Source organism: Miniopterus natalensis, chromosome 6, assembly GCF_054644295.1.
Source record: "Miniopterus natalensis isolate mMinNat1 chromosome 6, mMinNat1.hap1, whole genome shotgun sequence".
Classification (NCBI taxonomy): Eukaryota; Metazoa; Chordata; class Mammalia; order Chiroptera; family Miniopteridae; genus Miniopterus; species Miniopterus natalensis.
The window spans coordinates 31958435-31981951 of NC_142086.1; the positions used below are offsets into that span (position 1 = coordinate 31958435).

Consider the following 23517-nt stretch of genomic DNA (forward strand, 5'->3'; position numbering starts at 1 on the left):
CTCATCTCACAGATTTTACAGGTCAGTGTGACAAAGGCAATGAAGTAACGCTGCAATGGTGCCTGGTGCTGTTCAAAGGAATTTCACCCGCCAAGTCGGGAACATCCTTCCCAAGGAAGGCAGGTCTGAGAAGTGGGAGTTACTGATACCGAAAAGAAGAGAGAGCAGCCACAGGCAAAACTGAACATGGGCGACAGTTCTGTGGTAAAAGGGAACAGAGCAATTCCAAGGGACTGGGAAAAACGACAGGTGGATGCGGCAAAGAAACGTGGGAAATCCAGTGTGAGATGAAGCTAGAGGGGTAACAAGGGACAGACTCAGAATGCCTTGAAGGTTATGTTTAAGATTCGAGACCTATCAAAGATTTGAGACTCATATTCTTCGTTCTTCCTATTTTTATAAAAATTTTATGTAGGATAACTGCTGAGCTTCTCCTTGACTACTGTTCTAAATAAAATCAATATGTTAATTTCAGAATCTTAATTTCTTATTTCAATTTGTCATTTGAGACAGGTTACTTAAATTGACAGCCTAGCACGTTCTCCGTCTCAGGAGCACACCCACGCCTTTCCCTTCCCCACGCCTTTCCCTTATGCCTCTTCTTCCCCCAGGCCCATTACCTTTGCCCTTCTCTCTCCTAAGCTCCTAGGGCCCTTCTTCTGCCTCTGTAACTTGCTAAGTAAACATTCTCTTATAATTTGAAAAAAAAAACAAAAAACTGACGGAGTATCAATTTTCTCACCTATAAAATGTAAATAAGCTCAGCCGGGCATGGCTCAGCGGTTGAGCGTCGACCTAGGATCTAGGAGATCGGGGTTCGATTCCCGGTCAGGGCACATGCCCGGGTTCCGGACTGCAGCTATCAATGACTCTCTCATCATTGATGTTTCTATCTCTCTCTCCCCCTCTCCCTTCCTCTCTCTGAAATCAAGAAAGATATATTAAAAAAAAAAAAAAAATGTAAATAAAATCATCAAGCCCAGGTATGTCTATTCAGAGAATTAAATGGCAAAATGCATTTTAAAAGATAAAGCAAAGAATAAAATAGTATATAGATTCAAAAATGATATTTCAAGTACTATTAAAACTAACTGAGCAAAATCCTTCTTATGCAAAATCCTTGAATACCTACCTTATTCCCCTAATTTGAGAACTTCAGGATAGACAGCTTTAAACCTACGGAGAATGTCTTATATATCTATAGGTACCTATATGTTTCCTAAATGTGTGAAAAAAAATTTCTTTGTTTCCTCTGAGTGTAGTAAAAGGAGAGATTCAAAGAATGACAAGCAAAACCACAGGAAGGCTGTTAACAGCTTCACTTTACAATGGAATATCTGTAACTTTTGCCAGTTCCATTGAAACATACAGATTGCATGATGTCAGCTGATTTAATCTGGTTTTCCACTTTGCTAACTATAAAGTTAAGAAGAGCAAATGGACTGCCCCAAAACCACTTGAAATAAACCTGTTAATTAATGCCATTTAAACCATTTAGACAACTACTAAGCAGGGTTGCCCAATCTTCATATTTGGCAGTTAAACATCTCTTCAAAAGCTTAATTTTGCTATTTTAATTCTCTTGGGTATACATAAGGTTACAGGTGCATTAATGGAACCTTTACAAATACTATTCATTATTCCCTATGCTAAAAAATACATTTTTAAGAAATAAAAGCACTCCAGGAAGTAGTCTACAAAAAAAGAGAAGCAAAAAGTATCTTTTAGAAGTGCCTACAGGAGTAAATGGTGCATAAAATGAATTCTGCTTTATGTTATATACATGGGCTGTTCACCAAATGTCAAGGCAAGTGCTTTTAAGGCACAAAGTCTGTTTTTTTAAAAGTTGAATTATCACCTCCTTTATCAATTTATTGAGCATCAAAATATGGGCCCAGCATTATGAAAGTGAATACTGAAAAGTAAATGATCTTACCAAAGCAATCTATATGTCAACTGAAGTGACAAGTCTACCACATCTGTAAGCAAAGTAAAACAGAGTATCCTCCTGCATACACTGGTACCCAGCTCGTAAGAGCTAAGACAGGTTCAGGAAAAGGAGGAATCAGCAAGGCCAAAAGACTCATGGAAGAGCTGGGACAGGACCTGGGTGGGTAGAATGGATTTCAGACGGGTGGGAGCAGAAATTATGACCAAAGGCATAGAGACAAGAATTAGGTCCATAAGTAGAATCAAGAGGGAATGAAAAAGAGATGGAAACAAGTCTAGAGCAGTGACAAATGAGACAGGATATGAAAGTAAACCAGATTACAAAGATTTTTAATCTTCTGCAACTGAGGCAAATGCCCACCATGGGGACTAAAGCGTTAAAGGAGACCCCCCAGCGTTGGCACAGGGAAGAACAGGATACTAGGCGACCAGCCTTTAACAGGCATCTAGCCAGGAGCGAGGGGAGGCTGCAAAGCACAGCTGCAGGAACGGAGGACAAGAAGCAGCGGCAGAGATCACATTCAGTCGAACTCAGGACTAAAGGAAGGGGGGAAACAGAGGAAAAGGCACAGACGACCTGAAGCTTGCTGACACGAGCACAAGCGAGGGTGGCGGGAGGCAAGAGGAAGAGTTCAGCTTCATTAACTTGAGATAATGTTAGGAGTTCCCAGCATACGTGTTCTTAGACAACGTGGAACTAGAGCTAAGTTGAACAGAAACAGAGACAAGAGAAGCATAAACACGACGAGAGAAACTGGCAGTTAAATGAAATCACCAAGAAAAGGTGAGACTCGGGTCAAAGACGAAGCCTTGGGGAATGCTGGCTCTTAGGAGGAAGGGAACCCAACAAGGGCCATGCAGGAGAAATCGTTTGGAGGTAAGGAACGAATTGAGACAAATAATATTTCAAAAACCACTGGGAGGAGCAGCAGCAGCCAAGCCACGGAAGTAAACAATAAGTCAAAGGAAATCTTGGAGCAAGTTCTGAAAATGGGAAATACTGAAGCCCAAATCCAGGAAATAACAGAAGGCGCCATTTAGGAAAAATTAAGGAGCTGTGTGCACCACCAGCTTGGCAATAAAGGCAGGCAGAAAAGTGACTAACAAATTCTCAGGTTGATGTGCGAAGAAGCTGCTATTTAAGAAGCACTTTAAATGTCCAAGATACTAGACACACATACAATAAACAAGGTACATTGTCACAGCCAATAAAATCTAATTTGCATTAAGTTTGATGTCTATCATTTTAAATCGTTACGCTGAAACTTGTTTCCAGGAATAAAAATACACTTTTGAAAACAAACAACTATTATTTCAAAAGGTTTAATTATATTATCTCTTGTTTAAATATTCTGGTTTCCAGAAATCCATGTGCTTTCATTTAAATATGTCACAATACTACTAATGTGGCTTTTCAAAAAATACCAAAAACTTCATCAGAATTAGTGAAAACTTGTCCTGAAAATTTTTCAGACAATACTTATTCCAAAGAATGGAAACTAATAAATTGGTACTAATCAAATACATTTACAAACATAATCTTATAAAATCAGCTTCTAGACAAACACAAAACCCTTTATTCCACAGAAATTCAATTTAGTAAGTAAGTCATTAATTTTAATGGTTCATCGTCATCAACAATCAACATATACTGAGATTATATTCTTGTACTGATAATAGGAAGGCTTGAGACATAAAATCTCAATGTATTTATAGTGCAATTACAGAAACTGGAAAGACATTAGAAAGGTAATAAAATGGGGTTCATGGCAATAGTATTCCTACTAAAAGGGAACAATTTAAAAATGAGGCACAATGACTACACAGTTTTTTCACATCAATAAAAATGCTGAGAAACAGCACTGACATTTTTAAGGTAACAAACTAAATCTCAAAATTGAGTTAAAAGCAAAAAAAAAGTATGATTATGTTTACTTTTGATGATAGACCATAAATGCAACTGTGCATTGCCACTAAATGTAATGCAAATACTGCTCAAATAATTTTAAACATAACAAAATTCTTCAACCAATAAATTAAAATATGGAAAGCTGATTGAAATTTAGAAAATGATCATTGTGAAGGTTAGCTTTATTTAAACAACTACAAACAACAGATTATACAGCTATTTTAAGCTACTCTATCACTTCAAGACCTGTAGCAGTTTATGAAACAGAGAGTAAAGAAAAACGAAAGTCCAGAGATCTGGATTTAGAAAAGTGAGGGTTTGCCCTGTGCTACTGACTTGGGGGGGGGAAATCCTCAGAGAAACTGGTTATGTCAGTGAGCAAAAGGAAAGTGAAAAAAAGTCTATTTCAACTCTATTCTCTCGGACTTAACTTCACAACTGCACCTGTCAATCTGTGAAACAGAAATTCCACTTTCATATAGACAAAAACCCCATTATGCTTCAAGCATACTTGGCAAAATGTTAGATATAACTTGACTAAGTCTAGACTCATATATCAGCTAAATATAGTCAACCACTGTGAAAAACACTTGAAATGTACAAATATAAATATTTAAGTTGGAGCATGAAATTCCTCTGAAAGTCAATTTAAAAGATTTCATCAAAATATATAATGAGGAGAAAGTAGGTAATACAACTTAGTTTCTATACTCAAATGCAGAAAATAATGGTTCTACAACTTAACTTCTGGTCAAAAGTAATCAATGGTATAGTTTTGTTATTGTTGTTGTTGTTTTGTTGTTTTGGAGATTTTTGTCCTGTTTCTTGTGTGTTCGATTCCTTGCTCCTGAAAAGTTTCAACGTTCATTTCTAGAAATACAATAACATCAGAACTTTACCTAACTGCTATACAGCAAAATTCTCTAAATGGATGCCCCATTTCCTTTCAGTTTTACTCACTCTAGAGATAGAATATTAAACAATTCCAAAATTCTATTGATATACTAATTAGCTATTACATAGAAAAAATTCCTAAAATGAAAATGTTACCTTTCTAAAAGAAATGCATTTATCCTAACTATAACAGGGTTAGGAAAGAAGAAGCTAACAGTTAAAAGTAAAAGCAAGATTTCAGGGTGGGGAGTACATTTAATTTGGTTTTAGGAAAAAAATTTATTATATATAATTAGCTAAGATATCAAAGTTCATGCTCATCAATGGGCAGTTCTCTTCCCCCACCCCAATTCTTTTTTTTGTTCTTATAGTGACCAAGGAAAATAACCCATTCCGGCTTAGAAAGAACAACTTGTTTGTTTTCAACCAGTCACCATAATTAAAAGCTTTATGAATTTCACATACATAAAAATTAAAAATGTAAAACCTCAAAGAGTACAGAAAGGAGTTTGTTAGGATAATTTTTAAGAATTCTATACCATAAAATCAAGAAAATACATATAGATAAAACAGAATCTGTTCCACTGTAAGGAAATCAACAGAACTGATGTCTTGAAAAAAAATTCATTTAGCTTCAAAAGTCCTAGAAAGTTTGTTTTCCATCTTTGCTACTACTCCTCAATCCATTTTGGTCTTGACTAGAGAAAGTGACATTTTAATTTTTTTAAAAACTAATGATCCAATAATTTTAATGAAGGCTCATCAGATCTGGTTTAAAGAAAATATTTTACCTATATCCTTAAAGAAAGGACAGGAAGTGGTGGTTGTGAGGTACAATAAGATGCTATGATTGCCAACATTTAAATTTTTATACAAATGCCAATGAGAACTAAATATTACATTCTTTTTATTTTCCTAATTTTATAGGATTCAGAAAATTGATCTAGGCACTCATTCGGTCCCTTACATGCAAACAAAATAATTTAGGTGCCTGACTATAACATTATTCAACAACCCTAGTCCCCTAAAGATCAGGCACAAAACCTATTCCAATGGTAAACATCTGCCTAAGAGAAGCATCAATATTTCAATGCCAAACAGTTCAAAGGTTTACACATTCACCTTCCTAAAAGTCAAGTGCCAGAGCAAATGATCTTACTACTAGTAACTCCTTTCTGGTTCTACCCATAAGTAGTACCCTATCGCAAAAAACAGTCTATAGGCAGGATGTTAACATTTCACAATAACAGTACAGACTCATATAAATGTTAAAGCAGGAAGAAAGAGAGAGGAGGTTAGATAAGGAAAGACAAGGGGAGGGGAAGAAGGGGGTGAAGGGAAGGAGGAAAGGAGGGGAGAGGAGGGGAGGAAGGGAGGGAGGAATTTATGCAAGGCAGGTAGAAAATGACCCTGACTACAAAGGTAAGGGACCCTTCAGCAGCCAGGGCCAAGTATGCAAGCGCACTCTTCTCCCTGAACACAGGAGGAAGCACTGCAATCATCCCACCAATGGCCCTGCTTTCTCAAGATGCCCAGCTACTGAAGTGTGCATTCTAAAAAAATATACAAAATGTCTCTCATTGACTTCCCTTCCTTTTTGCCTTAACTAATTTGTCATCATTTCAGTATTTCTCCATCTTTGCCCAAATTCTCCCCTCCTATCTTGGAAGAAGCAGGGCGTCTCATTTCTAAAGTAATGATTCCATCCTTTCTCACCTCTTCTCATGGTAAAAAATACAGGTGTCCCCAAAAAGTATATACACACTTTAACAGCTGATAGCGTAATTTTGAAAATGAAATGTATTTTAATAAACACTGCCTTTATAATTATTCAAAACATTTTGGGGGGGACACACTATATAAACAAGCATAGATGTGAACGTGTGTGTCTGTAGATATACCTGCTCATATCATGTTATCATACTAAATATACTTGTCTGCATTTTCTTGTTATTTTCTTTTTGTTTATGTAAAACCTTGAATATTGTTCCACATCAGCACATATAGATACAAGTCATTATTTTTACAAACAAAAATGTTCCACTGTGCAGATGTATAATTTATTTGATTCTCTGTCATCTGCTACTATGAATTACAATTACAATTTTATTTATAATTATTTTATTCATATGCCTTTATATATGAATACATTTGGTGCCTGTGCATGCATATACATGCCATAGTGACAGTGTTTAACCTATTTAACAACAAATTACACTTCTGAATGGGATAACAATGTTATATATCTCCAAATGCAAGAGGCACAGGAAAGCTGCTCAAGAAAAGCTGGCAAATATGAAAGAAATAAAATGCTTAACAGTTCTCAGGTCTGCTAATTCTTAAACAATTCCAACAGTGCAGGTCCCTATGCTTATGATAAGCATGCTAAGCAGGCAAAGATTTTAAATCTTTCCATGGCTGGTTAATTCTGGAACAAACCAGTCCTCTGTATTTTGGGTACAGTGAATGAGATCCCCTCCCTTTAGAGTGAACTAAAATAAGGTTCTCACTCAGTTACATGTGCTGGGAAATGGGGGGAAGGGGGGGATATATCTCTTCAGGCACACTCAGAGCCAAAGTAAACAAACCAATTAAATCTAAAATAGAGAGAAGGGATAAGAGTAGGACCCTTTCAGAGGTGGACTGGAAATAAACCTCCCACGTGATAGGATTTAAAAATGTCTTCAAAGTCTCCTCCGCTATTCTTGGTACCCAACCAATTCTATCCATTTGGTTTTGCCTTTCCATCTTGTGGTTTCTATAAAAAACGTGTGTTTAATCAACATATAATATTATTCACATATCACTCAGAAGCACTGTCTAGGGACTGAATAATGGCGGTTAGGTATACCAGCATTTTCTGATTTATAACTTCTCTGCTCCTTAAATCAGACAACAGAGTTGCTTCCCCAGCCTGGAGCAGAGAAAGCTCTCGGCCTTGTCCCTCTCATCACATCCCGTCTTGCTGACACGCTATCTTTTGCTGCTCATGTTTCTGCTTATGGCTCAGAAATATACTTGTTTATACAACCCGTTCAATGCCCTATTCATCCCCAGAAGTTAAATGTGTTGAAATTAAAAAGCTGTGCTTGCGTTTGATAAGTGAAATGACAGAGGACAGGAGGTCTAAACAGCTTTATCTTACGCCCTTATAAAAGGCCCTAAAATTCAAACATCACCTCTGACATTCTTCCTGCTTCTACTGAAAATAGATGGCAAGTCTGAACTTCACTGAAACAGCTGCTTCTGGCTACGATCAGTGTCACTGACAAACTAAACCACACAGAACAGACGGCTCACTGGCCTGATCTCATTTCTGCTTCTCTGGAGATCTCACATACACACCACTATAAGGGGAAAGGGCAAGGATCACTCCCCTCCAGACTGAAACGCTAGGTTTTGCATTTATCCTGCTACACCAGACTCCCTTCCAGGCCACAGCATTTCAACATAGACATTATCAGATTCACAAACTATTTTTACATTACAAGAAAATCTTGAGTTCAATGTAATCATTTTAAGAAGCACACAGGAGTTTCATGTTATTTAATTAGCTTATAGCCTACTTCCAAATCAATCATTCTATTCCAAGTTCCCCCATCCAGTCACCTGTACACTACTTTCCTTCTGGGTACTCTCCCTACTGAGAAACATGAACTGAGTGCTGCACCTCAGCAATCCTGACCTTTGGAAAGGAGGATGCTTCTCTCTTGGATACAATTACCCTCTCTTTCAAGTTGCAACAAATCTCTTGTGCTGAGCTCTAACTTACCAAGGTCCCCTAAACTCTGCACCCCAAAAATTCTCCCCTTCCTGGAGAAAAAAGCACCCTACAGGTCCCTTGAGTTCCAAGTCTCATTATTTCTCCATTACTCTCCTTCCTCCATGCCCCCTCCCCCTCCCCAATTCTGGCTCTACTACTAATTCTAAATAGCCAATTCTCAATCTCCCAACTATCCTTCACTAGCTTTAAAAAAATCCAGATAAGGCTCTTTCTCCCCATTCCTCCTCACACTGTCATGTTCCTGCTTCACCCTTTGAACTCAGAGGTTCTCTGAAACCCTCCCTCTTTCACAACTCTTCTCTCCATCATCAGTCCTCCTGAGGAGCAGAAAGTTCATTGGGAATCTCAGACTTAAGCCTACTAATATTTTCTTCCTACAGCCTCAGAATTTCCAAAACTTCAGTTTTACATGTTGTCAAATCCCTCAGGACTCCCTCTGCAGCCCCATTTCTGCTCAGGGATGACTGGGAGAGGGTACAGGCTTCTTTCTTTAAAGGGCAATGTTATGCATAAGAGGCCTTGTAAAGGGTACTATTGTGGTGACTGTTACCACAGCTTCAAATTCAAATGTCAAACACCAACCCTACTTACGCATGTAAAATGGACTACAGGCTGCTTTTCTGCTGCCCAAGCAAGATTACTTTAGTTAACAAAACATGTACACAGAACCTAAACCAAATGCCACAAGTTTCTGTCACATGAAGGGCTAACACCACAAACAGCCTTGGCTGCAGGGACCTGTGAAGCAGACAAAGGCTGTCTTTAGTAATTCCACCCTCCCCTCTCTGGGCCCTTTTCTTCTTTCTTTGTACCCTTCCCTGGTGCCCATCAAGTAGCACATTCCTGCTCACAACTGGCATAATAGCAATAACAAGTGAAAAGAGGATCGGGATGCAACTGTGGATGTCCGGGCGGTGAAATGGAGGAGGCCGCTGACAGCTCACCTGACACAGTAGCCTGGTAAGATGGGGAGAGCACTGAGCACAGGGGCAGTCTTCCAGCAGCCTCCCGCTTCACACCAGCCACCAAAAGGGCGATTTCAGTCCTCTCCCTTCTCCCTTTCAGACCCAGACCTGCAGGAAGAACCACCTCCACTCCTGGAATGTGCTGGGCAATGACAGAGCCGTGTGCCTAAGGCTAGCGTGAAACCAGAGCAGTACCTAGAGTATCACTGTAAAGCATCTTCTCCTTTCCTACCCTCTTACCCTAGACTGCTCTTCTTCACAGAACTCACCACTAGCCAGTCACAGCATTCTGAAAATGCTGATTTCATGGGCTGCCTCCCCCACTAGAACACAGCAGATCCTAGGGTTAGGTCCTTTAGTTCAAGGTTGTTTTGCTCTAACACTGATGAAATGCTGTGGGAACTTAATGCTTGTTTGTATCCATCAGCCTGTGGTCAAATTGGTTTCCTTATACGTCAACTCACTTAGAGGTTCAGAACCCATTGATGACGTAAAGTAAGATTTACTATACACTCCAAGGGGACTGGAGGCACATCTGATCGATCACCACTGAAACCCTGGTGCCTGGAACATGGGTGGCACACTGAGAGCCCTCAACAGATAACGGTGCCATGAAGGACATGCTCTAGTCATTGTCCTCTCTTCCTTTCAGTTTTGCAGCTAATGTAGTATCAGACACTGTGCCAAGATTCAAACCCAGGGTGGGCAAAAAATTTCTTTAAACCAGTCTCCCACCAAAGTCCCATCTCCTCCTCTCCTTGAACCCTGAGATGGGCGAGAAAGGAGAAGCCCAAGTGGAAAGGAGAAGGGGAGGAGGGGGGAGAAAGGGAGGAAGAGAAGGGAAACCATTCCAAACAAAAGGTAGCTACTGTTTAGTTCTCTGTCTGCTTTCTAATCCACATGGAAGAGGAATCAAGCTAATTTTCCTGCATAACTACAAAAGGGCCAGGACAGACGTCATGTCCAGCAAATCATGTTGAAGGAACCAATGAATAAGTGAATTAATAAAAATTTAAGAGTAAGGTAAATTAACAGTAGCCGATTTTACTATCACATATCTCCTACCTCCATTTTCAGATTACAAACGCCTCCTCTCATTACATTGTTTTAAGGGTACGAAGTGCCCTGCCATTAGTTGAAATTTGTATCTGCCTTTGACTGACTGTTCCTGACAAAAACATGCGAAGCCAGTAATTCATGAAGGCATTACGTCACCATCCTAATCTGGTGTCAAGTATTCACTTTCCAGTATAATAAACAGTAACCACATTATCAAGTGAACCATAATCTTTCCACTCATATTTCATTTCCAATCAGAATGGCATCTTTGAGAGTATTTTCATAACATAAAGTCATGGAAATTAGACAAAATCAATTTAACGAGGTTTAAATTCTTCAGAAGATTGCTTTAATTAAGCACCTACACAACAAATCCAAATGCTTCTGAAGTTTAAAGCCAAGCACTTTGGGCTTCTAAATGACTCTAGAACGATATGTCTCCAGTTTTGTTTATGGAGACTCAAGTTCATTGTACAATTCTAAGTCAACAAGATGGTAGATAGTTCCAAAGAAATCCATGATATTCTTGACCAGACAAATGAACTCACATTTACTACATACATAAAATGTTATCTCTCAAGTCATTCTTTAAAAAGTAATAAAACCATACAGTATGAAATGTCACAATACAGTATTAAAACATAATCTATGTTAAAAAGAGATAAAATATTAAACAAGACACAGTAACCTGGAAACACCATAGCTTCAGTATATAAACCAACAAATTTCCTACCCTGTTCTCTAGTCTTTAACACTATCACATAAACTGTATGAGAACCTTTCAGTTCATTGTAAATGGTGTCACCTCACCTACAATGGTTCTCCACAAGTATGTAAGATCAAATCTACATTCCTTTAACACTTAATGATTTTATCTCCAGCTTCTTTCACCTTTTCATCATCTTTTATCATTCTCTCAAATAATATCAATGATAAAAGCAGCTCACATTAATTTCATAACTAATTGCATTGACCTCTATTAGGCAGTTAACCAATATTTTCCTATACACACTCAACCACTCCACTAGATGGATATTAAAATTCCCTTCTTACAAGTAAGAATGTTGAGACATGAGGCAAATTATCTAAGTTATACAGTTAGTAACTTGGAGAGCCAGAGTTTGCACTCAGATCTGTCTGGCTAACGATTAATGTGCAAATTGGGTATGGAAATGAGTAAAGCCAGAAGAATGAATAACAGAAAATACCAAAGAAGTTTACTGATTTCAGAGAGAGGAAGGGAGAGAGAGATAGAAACATCAATGATGAGAGTTATTGATCAGCTGCCTCCTGCACGCCCCCTACTGGGGATCGAGCCCGCAACCCGGGCATGTGCCCTGACCAGAATTGAACCGTGATCTCCTGGCTCTTAGGCGGACGCTCAACCACTGAGCCAAGCCAGCTGAGCACCAATGAAGTTTAAAAGCAGATTTCATGGGTAAAAGAAAATGAGAGATGGAAAGACTAGGGGTGTGTTTGCAGAATGAGATTTTAGAATTAAGGATTCCAAAAGAAAGCATGGTTTGGCCAGGGATGCAAATGGCTGAGTGGAATAATGGTGACAGTCCGACAGTACAGTCACTAAGGTGAGCTTTATGGTTGCCTAGCATGAAGTTAACACCTGCAATGCAAAACAACTGTGAAAAAGTTTCCTTCAAATGCTGGAGTATGCTATACTCATATTGACATCTACAAGGATGTGCCTGTTACAAGAGTCAGAAAACTGTGGAAGCCTTGACAGGAAGGTTTTTGAAAGTAATAAGAAGAGCAATGGTACACAGTGGTCCAGTTGTACCAGAGATTTCCAATGTTCGTCCAAGGATGAGAATATAAAATGTGGTGCTAAAAGGTTTTCTATCTATATTAATATGGAAGGAAATGTTCCCTCTACTTTTCCATTCATATATAAAATGAATTCTAAAATATGACAGAAACACAGGTAAGGAAGATTCCATGTAACCATTCCCTCGTTTTCTCTAAAATGCAAGATATCTGCCTGGTATTTGCATGCTTTATATTTATGCACACAGAATGTGATGGAATTTGCCACAGCCATAAATAGAGACCTTGGAAAGGGCACAAATACAAGAACATGCATTGTTCTTGCAGTATAATACTGCCCTTCTTTCAACGTGCCCACCTAGAGCATCACACAGTTTTCAATGATTCTGCAGGGGCAGACTGTTTCAATACAGGGGTGAGCAAAAGTAGGTTTATAGTTGCTCATATGGAAAAATAACCCATGCAGGTTATGATTACTACAACAGCTTTATCAGTTCTGTGTTTTGCATACTCACAACTGTAAAACTACCTTTGCCTAAAATGCCACAAAACTAAATAACTTGGGGAGCAAACCATATCATTCAGTGAAGCTATATCCCATCCCCAGTGTGATGATGTAAGCTGCCTTTTAGACTGAAAATGACAAACTAAACAATGCTTTCTGAAAAGTTCTCACTCATCATTATGAAACTTTTTTTTTCCTAGTACTCATCTCCCACACAAAATTTGGTTCCTATAACATTTGCAATTTCTCGTAAGTGGTATTACTTAGTCTAAAAGGTTGCAAAGCAAAGGGCATTTTTCCATCCATTATAATGTGAGCCCACAAACTCTCCAAGCAAGTAACTGAATTTCCCCAGTGTGTGTGTTCAGGAATAATGCCAGGCACCTGGGCTCTATTAAAGCCCTAGAGCACTGGGGAATGGGCCAGGCAGGGCTGCACCACAGCTTCTTTCCCAGATACTGCCCAAAGGTCTAAAGGGAAGAGAAAGATGTGGGGGACACACATAAAGGGAAGCAGAGAAAGTCAGACATATACACCACAAACACAGAAATCTGGACTAGTAACAGATAATACCGTTTAACCTGGATGGGTCATAAAATCCAACGGAGTTCGGGATAGTCCCATAATGTTTTAATATAGAACAACATAATAGAAATCACAACAATAAAATATTAAAGGGCCTCATTAGCATGAATTCAGTGCTTGTTTTGAGCTAAGCAAGGCATAGTTAATAAAGCTTTATTTACATGACCATGGCTTCACTTATTATACAAATTTCAAACTTAAATCTCAAAATAACACAGCAGAAATAGTGAATACTCTCAACACAGTGGTGGATTTTAGCTCAAAACAATAGTCTACAGTGATGTTTATTTCACTCTCACCTAAAAGTGCAGCAGTCTAGTCTAAGACATCATGGTCAATGACCAAGGCTTCTTCTCATCTGCAGTTCTACCATTCCTATATCATCACTCTTCTCCATGTGGCCCAAGATGACTCATAACCATCCTCACCTTCTAGCCAACAGGCAGCAGGAAAAAGGGGGAAAGGAGGACATGTGGTCTCCCTTTAAGGGCATAATCTAGAAGCTGCACACCTCATTTCTACTCACATCCAATTAGTCAGAACTTACAGGGCCACACCAGCTGCATGCAAGCCCAGGAAATACTCTTTACTATGGGTAGATAAAAATTGGGGGACAGATGATAAGAAATGAACAAAATGAGTTTTGGGGGACATTTAGCAACCTCTAATATACATGACAATGGAAACTACAAAATTATTTTTGTTACATATTAAATGATGTTTCACTAAGTGAATTAGGCCAAATTAGACCATCTTTCCTTTAAGGAGAAAATATTAAGATAGAGCCAACCAACATTAAAAATAGGATTATATAAAATACTAAACATTTTTATAAATATAAAAATAAATATTCTTCCCATTTCAGCCTCAAACTTTTTATTAGTATAGAAAATAAATAAATATGCCTCAATAAGTTTAATAAAATTACTCTCAACCCTGGGGCAAAATACTCTCCATTTTTCTTTGAGTGATAAATTTATAAGAGAGAGATGTTTATATATAAAATATAAATGGAAGTATTTTAATAAATAAACTTACATATCTGAATACCACCTACTTGATTTTTTAAGTAATTAGCAGGTCTAAGGTATCTTAGCCCTTCGTCCAGAAAAGGCCAAAGAAACTTTTACACTTTCTCTGGGTACATTTCAAGATATCACCTATATCAGCAGTAATGAGGTAGTTCAAGAAGGTGAGAAAACATTTCAACCACAATGGAACAGAAGCTTCTAGGGAACTTCTATGCCACATTTCTACAACAGAAAGGTTAACATACACAATTTGCTGCAATTCTTTCTCAGTCCTCCCGAAAATAAAAAACAACTTAAGCAACAATCATTTTTTTAATCTTCTATCCCCCATGTAGTAGCAGCTAAAGAGAGATTATAATATCCTCTAATGTAATGATAAAATAACATTTTAAAATACCATTTTTATAAAATTCATGAAATAGGACCCCTTTAGGAAATACGGGTTACTTTTGCAATCTGGTTTTGTAGTTTATGACAAAATAATCAATTTAGTATGGAACACACAGGTAAAATAAATGTAATGAATACTGTTTGTCTATCTGTACAGTTGTTTTCTCACAGTGAAGGCAGAAGATCAACTTATACACACAAAACTGCAGCTCTCTTTATGATATGAAAGAACTCCTCTAAAATCAAAGGTTTCTATCTTTTCTTTCCCACTTCTATTGGAATAAGACCCAGTATCAGTAGCTCCTGTCCCTATGTCACATCACAATTCTCCCAATTATTTTCAGGATGAACCAAAATCTGAAAAAGAAAATCCTTTCAAGTTCATTAGCATTTACTTTAATTTAAAATTTCCTAACACTTAGTCTAGCATATCGCAAAAAATTTTTTAAAGATACATTATTATGATTTTGGAAACTTTTGTTCATATTTCTAAATGATTATCCCTCTGCAAGAGAAATTCCTGCTACTGAAAACCATTGTAAGAAGTAAAAATCATGTATTATTGCTGAAAATTTAATGTAATGCAGTCCTAATAACAATATGAAGGGAAATGTGCACTAACAGAGCCATTCAGTAGGTGTTCCAAAATTGCCTAATAAGGTTGTCCCTTGTTTATGTGACAGACATTTAGATCCTCGTACTTCATTTCCTAGAGGAAGCAACATTTCCTATCAAAGCCTTTTCCTCTGTAGGTAACATTTTCCCCTGAGTCAGCAATATGAAGATCTGAATGTTTTTCTCCTGTTAGGAAAAGTGTTGGCAACCTTGATACAAGATCAATCTTATGAAACTTCCTATAATAACAAGAAGGATCAATCAGATTTTGTTGTGAGAGATAGGAGACAGATGAGGACAACATATTCCTTCTTTTAAAAAACCATTTCTGTCTCTAAGAGCTTGTTAAAAAACAAAAACAAAAAAACCCTGCAGTCTCAGATTAAATTTTAAATTTGAAATTGTAAGATAGGACAATATTTGATGACATATTTTCAGAGACAAAGCCATTTTAGGGCATCAAAGTAAGGCACACGCCTGCATGTAATCAACTGCTTATCCATGAGCCTAATGTGAAACACGTCTACTACAACTTTAATTAGGGCACAATGAAGAAAAATCACCAAACTTAAAAAGTCACACTGGTTCTCAAAAGTTGGTCGATTCTTTCAGATGCTAATTGAGTGCCCACTCTGCATAGAGCACATGGTCAAGTACAAAGCTAAAAGTATGAAGCACTGAAAATCAGGAGCACCAAACTTCAAAATGAACAGCTAAGGCGTGAAATATCCAAAATGCAAAACTTTATCATTTAAATATGAAATGGTGTGGTACTCCACCAGAGTAACTTCCTTTCTTGTTATTTTTTTTATATATGTTCCTCATCCCAACCCCCATCAGAAACATAACCAACCTCATAGTCGAAAAGTCAGAGAACAGAAGAGATAAAGAAAAGTATAAGGAAACAGAAATCCCCAAATTTCTGCCCTGCTGAACCCCAACTACAGAACCAAAACTACAGAACCCCAACACAATAAGCTTTCACATACTTAGATAGGTGAGTTAAGTCCCATACCTTTCGAATGCCTTCCATGACACCCTCGCCCTGCCTATAGCTAAAACTGCTACTCAACCCTCGGGCATCAGCTCATATATAATTTCCATTTGAAGTCTTCCCTAACTCCCAAGTGAGTCCTGAGGACTCTGAGTATCCCCTTAACTAGATACAGGACATCTAAGAACCAATAGAGAACTGTTTCTACACTACCAACTAGAGTGTTTTGACAAATAGTAAAAGCTAAAAAAACTCAAATGCCAACCCTCAAATGTTCAAAAACTGCTTCAAGAGTAAGAACTTCAGCCTGGCCGGGCGTGGCTCAGCAGCTGAGCATAGATCCAGGATCCAGGAGATCGTGGTTTGATTTTTGGTCAGGACACATCCCCAGGTTGTGGGCTCGATCCCCAGTCGGGGGCGTGCAGGAGGCAGCCAATCGGTGACTCTCTCATCATAGATGTTTCTCTCTCTCTCTCTTCCTCTCCCTTCCTCTCTCTGAAATCAATAGAGATATATTTTTTTAAAAAAGAGTAAGGACTTCAACTGTATCTTGAAAGGCGGGTAGCATAAAGGAAAAAAAGAAGAAACCATCAGCAAATATTAACAATACTAATTGAAATAAGTTATTTTAGTGGTCAAAGCAGACCCATGAGGTGATAGATACACTTGGATCTTTGTCCTTGGCCCAAGAATGTGAAGTGTCAGGGGACGAGCTTTTCAGGAAGGGGAAGCAATCTGAAGAGGCAACAAGGTGGAAAAGATCTTGGCTCAATCCAGGAACTGAAATTAGACAAATGAGGCTGAAGTTGAAATGTTCTTCAAGAATAAGCAAGAGAGAAACACGGTATTTTAAAAAATTATTTCAACTTATGGGAACCAAATAAAGCTGTAAGAAGGGAACAGTGTAGTATGGAATAATGAGTAACAGATGGAGGTACAGGGCATGGTTCAGAAAAGCAGGGTGAAGCCAAAACGCTAATCAAGGCAGTTTCAGGTTAATATAACTAGAAAAAAGGAACCATTAAAAAATTTCATGAAAATAATCTGGCATGATATAATTATTAAAATAGGATGGGTGGGAAGAGATTAATCAAAGAACTTATATGCATAGCCCATGGACACAGGCAATAGTGTGGTGAAGGCCTGGGGTGAAAGGTGTAGAGGGGAGGGGACCAATGGAAAAAGGAGACATGAACTATACAAAGACACTTCTTGGATTAACAAAAAAAAAATTATTAAAATAAAGAATGGCAATTCTTTCAAGAAGGTATAAAGCAATGACTGAATATTATTCGCCTGTTTCAAGAAGATGTGTATCAAAAAACCCCATATATAATACATTCGTAATATTATGTTTATTAACTTAAGAGTTACTACCAAGAAACTACTCAACTGGCATTAAAAAGAAATATCTCATAGATGCAGTGGGTTCCAATTTCATGCCTCTCGGTAAACTTTTAAATATGCTAAATTTTAAGCAGCAAAGTACAACAAATAGTTAAATATGTGGAAAGTGGTTTCACTTGTAATTTTGATGTTTCTATGCTATTTAGCTCTATACTAAAACACATTCTAGACAGTGGTTCTAATTAATGGACCAGCAGGCAAAAGAGAGATGCATATGGCTGCAAGGCCTTTTTCAACCTTTCTAAAATGTCACAGGAAAATACAATCCTTGGCTTTAAGGTTAAAAGAAATATCATATAAAATTAACAAGCCCAATTTAATTAAATTTCTCTGGTTTAATAATTATTAAATTTTTCCTTCCATCCCCAGAAAGAAAACAAAACAAAAACCAACCAACAACTGCTCCTGCCCACACAGAGGTATAATCACACCTGCAGAGTTTTATGGTGCTCTCTAAATAGCATGTATCTTGAGGTTAGTATACATTCATCCCTTAATACACAGTTATTGAGTACCTACTATGTGTAGAAACTGGAGTAGGCACTGGGGAGAGAATGGTGAAGAAAGAAAATTACATGAATTAAGACAGGTTCTGGAAAGAAGAGACCGGATTACCATGAGGGTAAATAATGTGCAGAGTAATACACAGTGATCGGTCAAGGAAGGCCTCTCTGAGGAGCTGACATCTAAGCTACGATCTGAAGGGTGAGCAAGAGTTAGAGAGCGGAAAAAATTATCAGGCAGATGATGCTGTGGCTATGTGGAGGTTCTGAAGGCCTAAAAAAACTAAAAAATGTTAAGTGTCTGGAGCACAAAGACGTGAGCGAAACTGTCTTGAGATGGGGTTAGAAAGGCAGATAATGGAGAAATATAAGTGATAAGCCATTCATATGAATAAAATAGTGCTTTTTGTCACGTTATTTCTCAAAGTTATTGCCATCACAGTATCCATTCATTTCAACCACATGGTGTTATATAGTGAGAATAGATTCTGAGGCCAGAAATTAAAAACTACAGCTCATTTGGTTAATGGTTCTAGAGAGTGTGCCAGGGTCTTACTTCAAGCAGAGGAGTGAAAGCAGGCCTAATACCTTTCTCTGGGACAAACAGGCTTATTTGTTTCCGTGACCAGTTAAAACTAAAGACAAAAAGACTTCACTGTAAAATAAAAATTAGTGATTTTTACTTTTTTTACAACTCATTTGACTTATAGACACTCAGTACGATATTTTCTTTCTGCTTGAAATCAGTTTCATTTTCTGAATAAGAAATGCTATTAAGATTTGTTTTCAGTATCCAGGGGTATTATAAGTATGTTTGAGTTTAATTCTGATTTTAAACTCAAAAAGACTTAGATTCCAAGGCGTTTTCCCTAGAATTCAAATATTTTTATTATTCATGGAAATTTCAAAAACCTAGGATGTTTCTCTTTTAAATCCACTGAAATCAATAATGAATAATTTAGAGATAAGGCTTTTTTAAAAATCTTGGAGCAGCATAAATTTTAAAATGAAAATCCAGTTTTCTCTCAAATAGTTACACAATCACTAAAGACTAATATCCCAAAAGATTTAGAACTTGATAACTAAAATCTTTAATTAAAAAACAAAAACCAAAAGTTACTATTTTTCTAGATCTTAAGGTTACCAGATCCAGAATAAATTGAACTTCTCAAATTATCCATTAAATAGCCCTTCTGTTTTGCTACTGATATTTTTTTCTTTCTGCAAAAGAGATCTTTAACTCCACATACTTAAAACCTTCATCAAAACATCCCCACAGTATATTTAAATGAGCTCAAGAATTTAGAAACAAAATGTTTATGGACTAGGTTAAACCCTGACAATAAAAGAACAGGTTACACAGGGAAAATCTAACCTAAATAAGAATGTCAGGGCTCTGCACTTCCTTTATTCTCTTGATTTCACTTGGAGAAACAATACTTAAAACCCCATAATACAATAGTACAACAGACTTCCTGATGGTAATTTTCTAGGGCTTTCACTCAGAGTCCAAGAAGCTGCTTCTTACATAGCTGTACACAGTAGTTGGTATTTTTCCAATAAAACAATGCTAAATTCTATTTAAACCAACAAAAGAGCTAAAGGAAACACAAAAATATTTCTAGCAATTAAAGAGAAACCAGAAAATTAATACAGGCAAAAGAGGAAAGAGGGATGAGCTACATAACATTGATATCATGTTGTATTTAAAACAAATTTTAGGCCCAGCCGGGCGTGGCTCAGTGGTTAAGCGTCGACCTAGGATCCAGGCGATCAGGGTTCAGGGTTCAATTCCCGGTCAGGGCACATGCCCGGGTTGGGGGCTGCAGCCAATCAATGACTCTCTCATCATTGATGTTTCTATCTCTCTCTCTCCCTCTCCTTTCCTCTCTCTGAAATCAATAAAGATATATTTAAAAATAATAATAATAAAACAAATTTTAGCACAAAATTAACTATATAGGTTGATTACAAACGCAAAATGAGAAAGAAAGAAAAAGGACTCACTCGGGTTAAAAAAACAATACACATAATGTGTGGTCTTTTTCAAAATTCTAATGTTATTTTGTCTAAGTTTATACCAATTAAGAAGGTTACCTTGCAATTTTAACTCTACTACAACCATATCACGAGAGACTACAGTCTCCATAAATGCTGTAATGTTGAGGAGAAAATCATCTATTCAACCTTTCATAAGAAGCTATTTTTATTCACCAAGTAAACCATGAATTCATGCCGTCCTAAGTTGGTGAGTTATACAAACTGTGTAATGTTTTGCAACTGAAGGACAGTCTGCCTTTTGCGTATTACTTGTTAACCTACATGAACGATCAGCACCAGACATTTTTCAAGACTCTTTACTTTTATTTTAATGGTGAGAAGCAAATGTTTTTCTAATATCTTCATATTATTTGCACAAATAAAAAGAAATATGTAATTCTACAAAGAATAACCTTAGACAGCTTTATATATGAATTTATTTTCCTACACCGAATAGTTCTAAAAACTAGCTTCAATCTGAAAAAAAAAAAACAAAACTATGAAGTCATATTTTACAAAAATTCATTGTGAAAACTGAAAAACTGAATTTTGGATTATTTAACAACTACTCTCTCACAGTGAAGAAAATCTCCAGTAGAGCTGTGGGAAATAAAAAATAATCATAATCACCATGAAGAAAAATGAACATGAGCTTACTAAAAAGGAGGTAAGGTACCAGAAGAAATTTTTAAATGTTTATACCAACTTGATTCAGAACTCCCACTAGAAATTTAAAATGGCATTACTTAAGTAGAAAAAGAGTTTTACTCTACGGCACACTGGCACCCAGAAAAATTTTCACATTCTTAAAAATATAACCTCTAGTTCCAGATGAACTTTCAACCCCATGCAATAGATTGTTGACATATTAAAATACGTGGTGCACATTTTGCTCTGTCCAAGCTTCAATGACCTGCAGTGAATTGGAAACCTCTTAAAATAACATCTAATTAAAATTCTTTACTGTAGCTGGAGAATGTAATACAGCAAATAAAGTCTTTCGCCTTGTTTACTTGCCATCTGTCTCTTAATGCTAAATACTAAAAATGCTAAAAGAATTCTAGTTATTTTAATACCACATAAAGAGCTGTTTTAATTTTAATTCCACATAAATAAACTTAATCCCACATAAATAAAGTAAATAAAGAGCTGTTTGTTACACAATAGAATATTATCAGCAACCTAAGACAGCTACACTGATCTTTAAATATAATGGTTATCTTGAGTGACTAAAGGAAAACACTGTTTGCCTTTTGTATCTCATATATAAAGCTTTACTTTCCAACCTTAAAATCATGTCACAGATGTACTAGGACCACCATGTGCACAACTCCCTAGAGTGCTATTTCTCTTAGGAAACAATAAATGGGTAAACAGATCTGCTGGACCACCCTATCCTTGCTAATGGTTTCTAAAATCAGAAGACCCATTCCATCAGATCCAGGAGCTCCGTTTTCTCTTTCAGATGCTACCAAAGACTTCCTCACCCCTGATCAAAACACTCTGTCCCCATTCTCTGTATCTAAAACCAACTCTCCACAAATGAAATTTCAACTTAGGAGACTTCCTAATCTTGCCGTAATAAATAAAATTGAATTTCATTATGTAAGAAGAACTACGAAGATCAATTAAAAAGGATAATTCAAGGAGGTTCCCACATTAATTTACAGAAATATCATGAACACACCACAGAGGTAACATGAAACCAGAGAGAGCATACAGGGCAGGGAAAAGTAGGTTTACAGCTGTGAGAAAGCCAAACACAGTTTATTCTTATATTATTATTTATTAATTATTGTATTAGTTTCCATATGAACAACTGTGAAAAACCTACTTTTGTCCTACCCTGTGTATCTTAAGGATCAATTTTGACCTCCAGGGTAATTGGAAAAGAATAGCTATTTGGCAAATATTCTAGAGCAAGTTTTAGTACTAAAATGTGGCCTGGGAAAAGGGTGGATCGAGGCCAATCAAAATGGTAAAGTTGAGATTACTGACATCCCACACTAGTTAACTTACAAAAACACAGAAAACCACCCCCACCTTGGCATAGTGAGTCAAAACAAACTGCTGACAAATCCTCACAGCTATGTGAGGGGGCGCAACAATAACACACAGTGAGAACACACATGCCTCTGTTTTCCTTTAAAGTCTGTTTCTAAGTCTGCATGGCTGATAAAAGAGAACAGCCATTCCTTTCTTTAAAAGCCCTGTCTACATATTCAAAATGTCTCAGATGTCCCTTAGAGCTGGTATGCTCCTGCCAAAAAAAGAAAGAAAAAAAGCAGCATATATGGCAAGAATATCAGATCCAACCATCCAAGCTTGCCTTTAAGAAAAAGAAAAAGGAAGAGAGGTGGCAGTTAAGTAAATACATAAATACAAATAAAATGTTAGCTAAAATCTGAAGACTAATTTCCAAGTTTGGAAATCCTTATCTGTTTTGGGGAACCCCATCAATAAGAAGACAAGAGGCTTACCCTAATAAGCAGTTTTTTATTGGTGCACGTGTACTTATGCACTCCCTGAAGAGTCGTAAATGATATAAGGACCATCTGCTACACAGAAAGCTATAAAAATGAAGCACTTCTGTCAATAATATATGCCAAATGAAACTGGACTATTCAAGTCGAAAGCATAGATTTTTTTTGGAGGATTCCCCAGTTGCTGAAAAGTCCTGTGTATTCAGAGTCATAAATACAACACAGCAGAGAAACAAAAACGGTCTTTGAAGAAATGTTAAAATAAGAATAAGAGGAAGTGAAAACACTCATAAGAGCTCAGAAGGAGAACTAATCAGTCAGTAGAAGAGCCATGAAATATGCTCATTACCATGCATAATTTGTGGGAACAAGCAGGATGGTGAATTTTTCAGGGATTCATTTTATAGATATTAAGGGTAACCACAAGGACATTCCATTAAAAACGTGCTTCCAGTTCCAGTTTTAATTTTTTGAGGAACCTGCCTTTTGGCCCAGTGATCCACTTCTAGGAATATATCCTAAGAATCCTGAAACACTAATCAGAAAGAATATATGCACCCCTATGTTCATAGCAGCACAATTTACACTACATAAGATCTGGAAAGAGCCCAAGTGCCCATC

General features: G+C 37.1%; 1 protein-coding gene across 1 annotated transcript in view; it reads right to left on the minus strand.

Annotated features, from left to right (window-relative positions):
* CBLB (Cbl proto-oncogene B) overlaps nucleotides 1-23517 on the minus strand; it is a 192615-nt gene that overhangs the window by 140739 nt on the left and 28359 nt on the right. The window contains exon 4 of the mRNA XM_087818138.1: nucleotides 22894-22983. Coding sequence (XP_087674264.1) covers nucleotides 22894-22983 — 90 coding nt within the window. The remainder of the gene's footprint in view (nucleotides 1-22893; nucleotides 22984-23517) is intronic.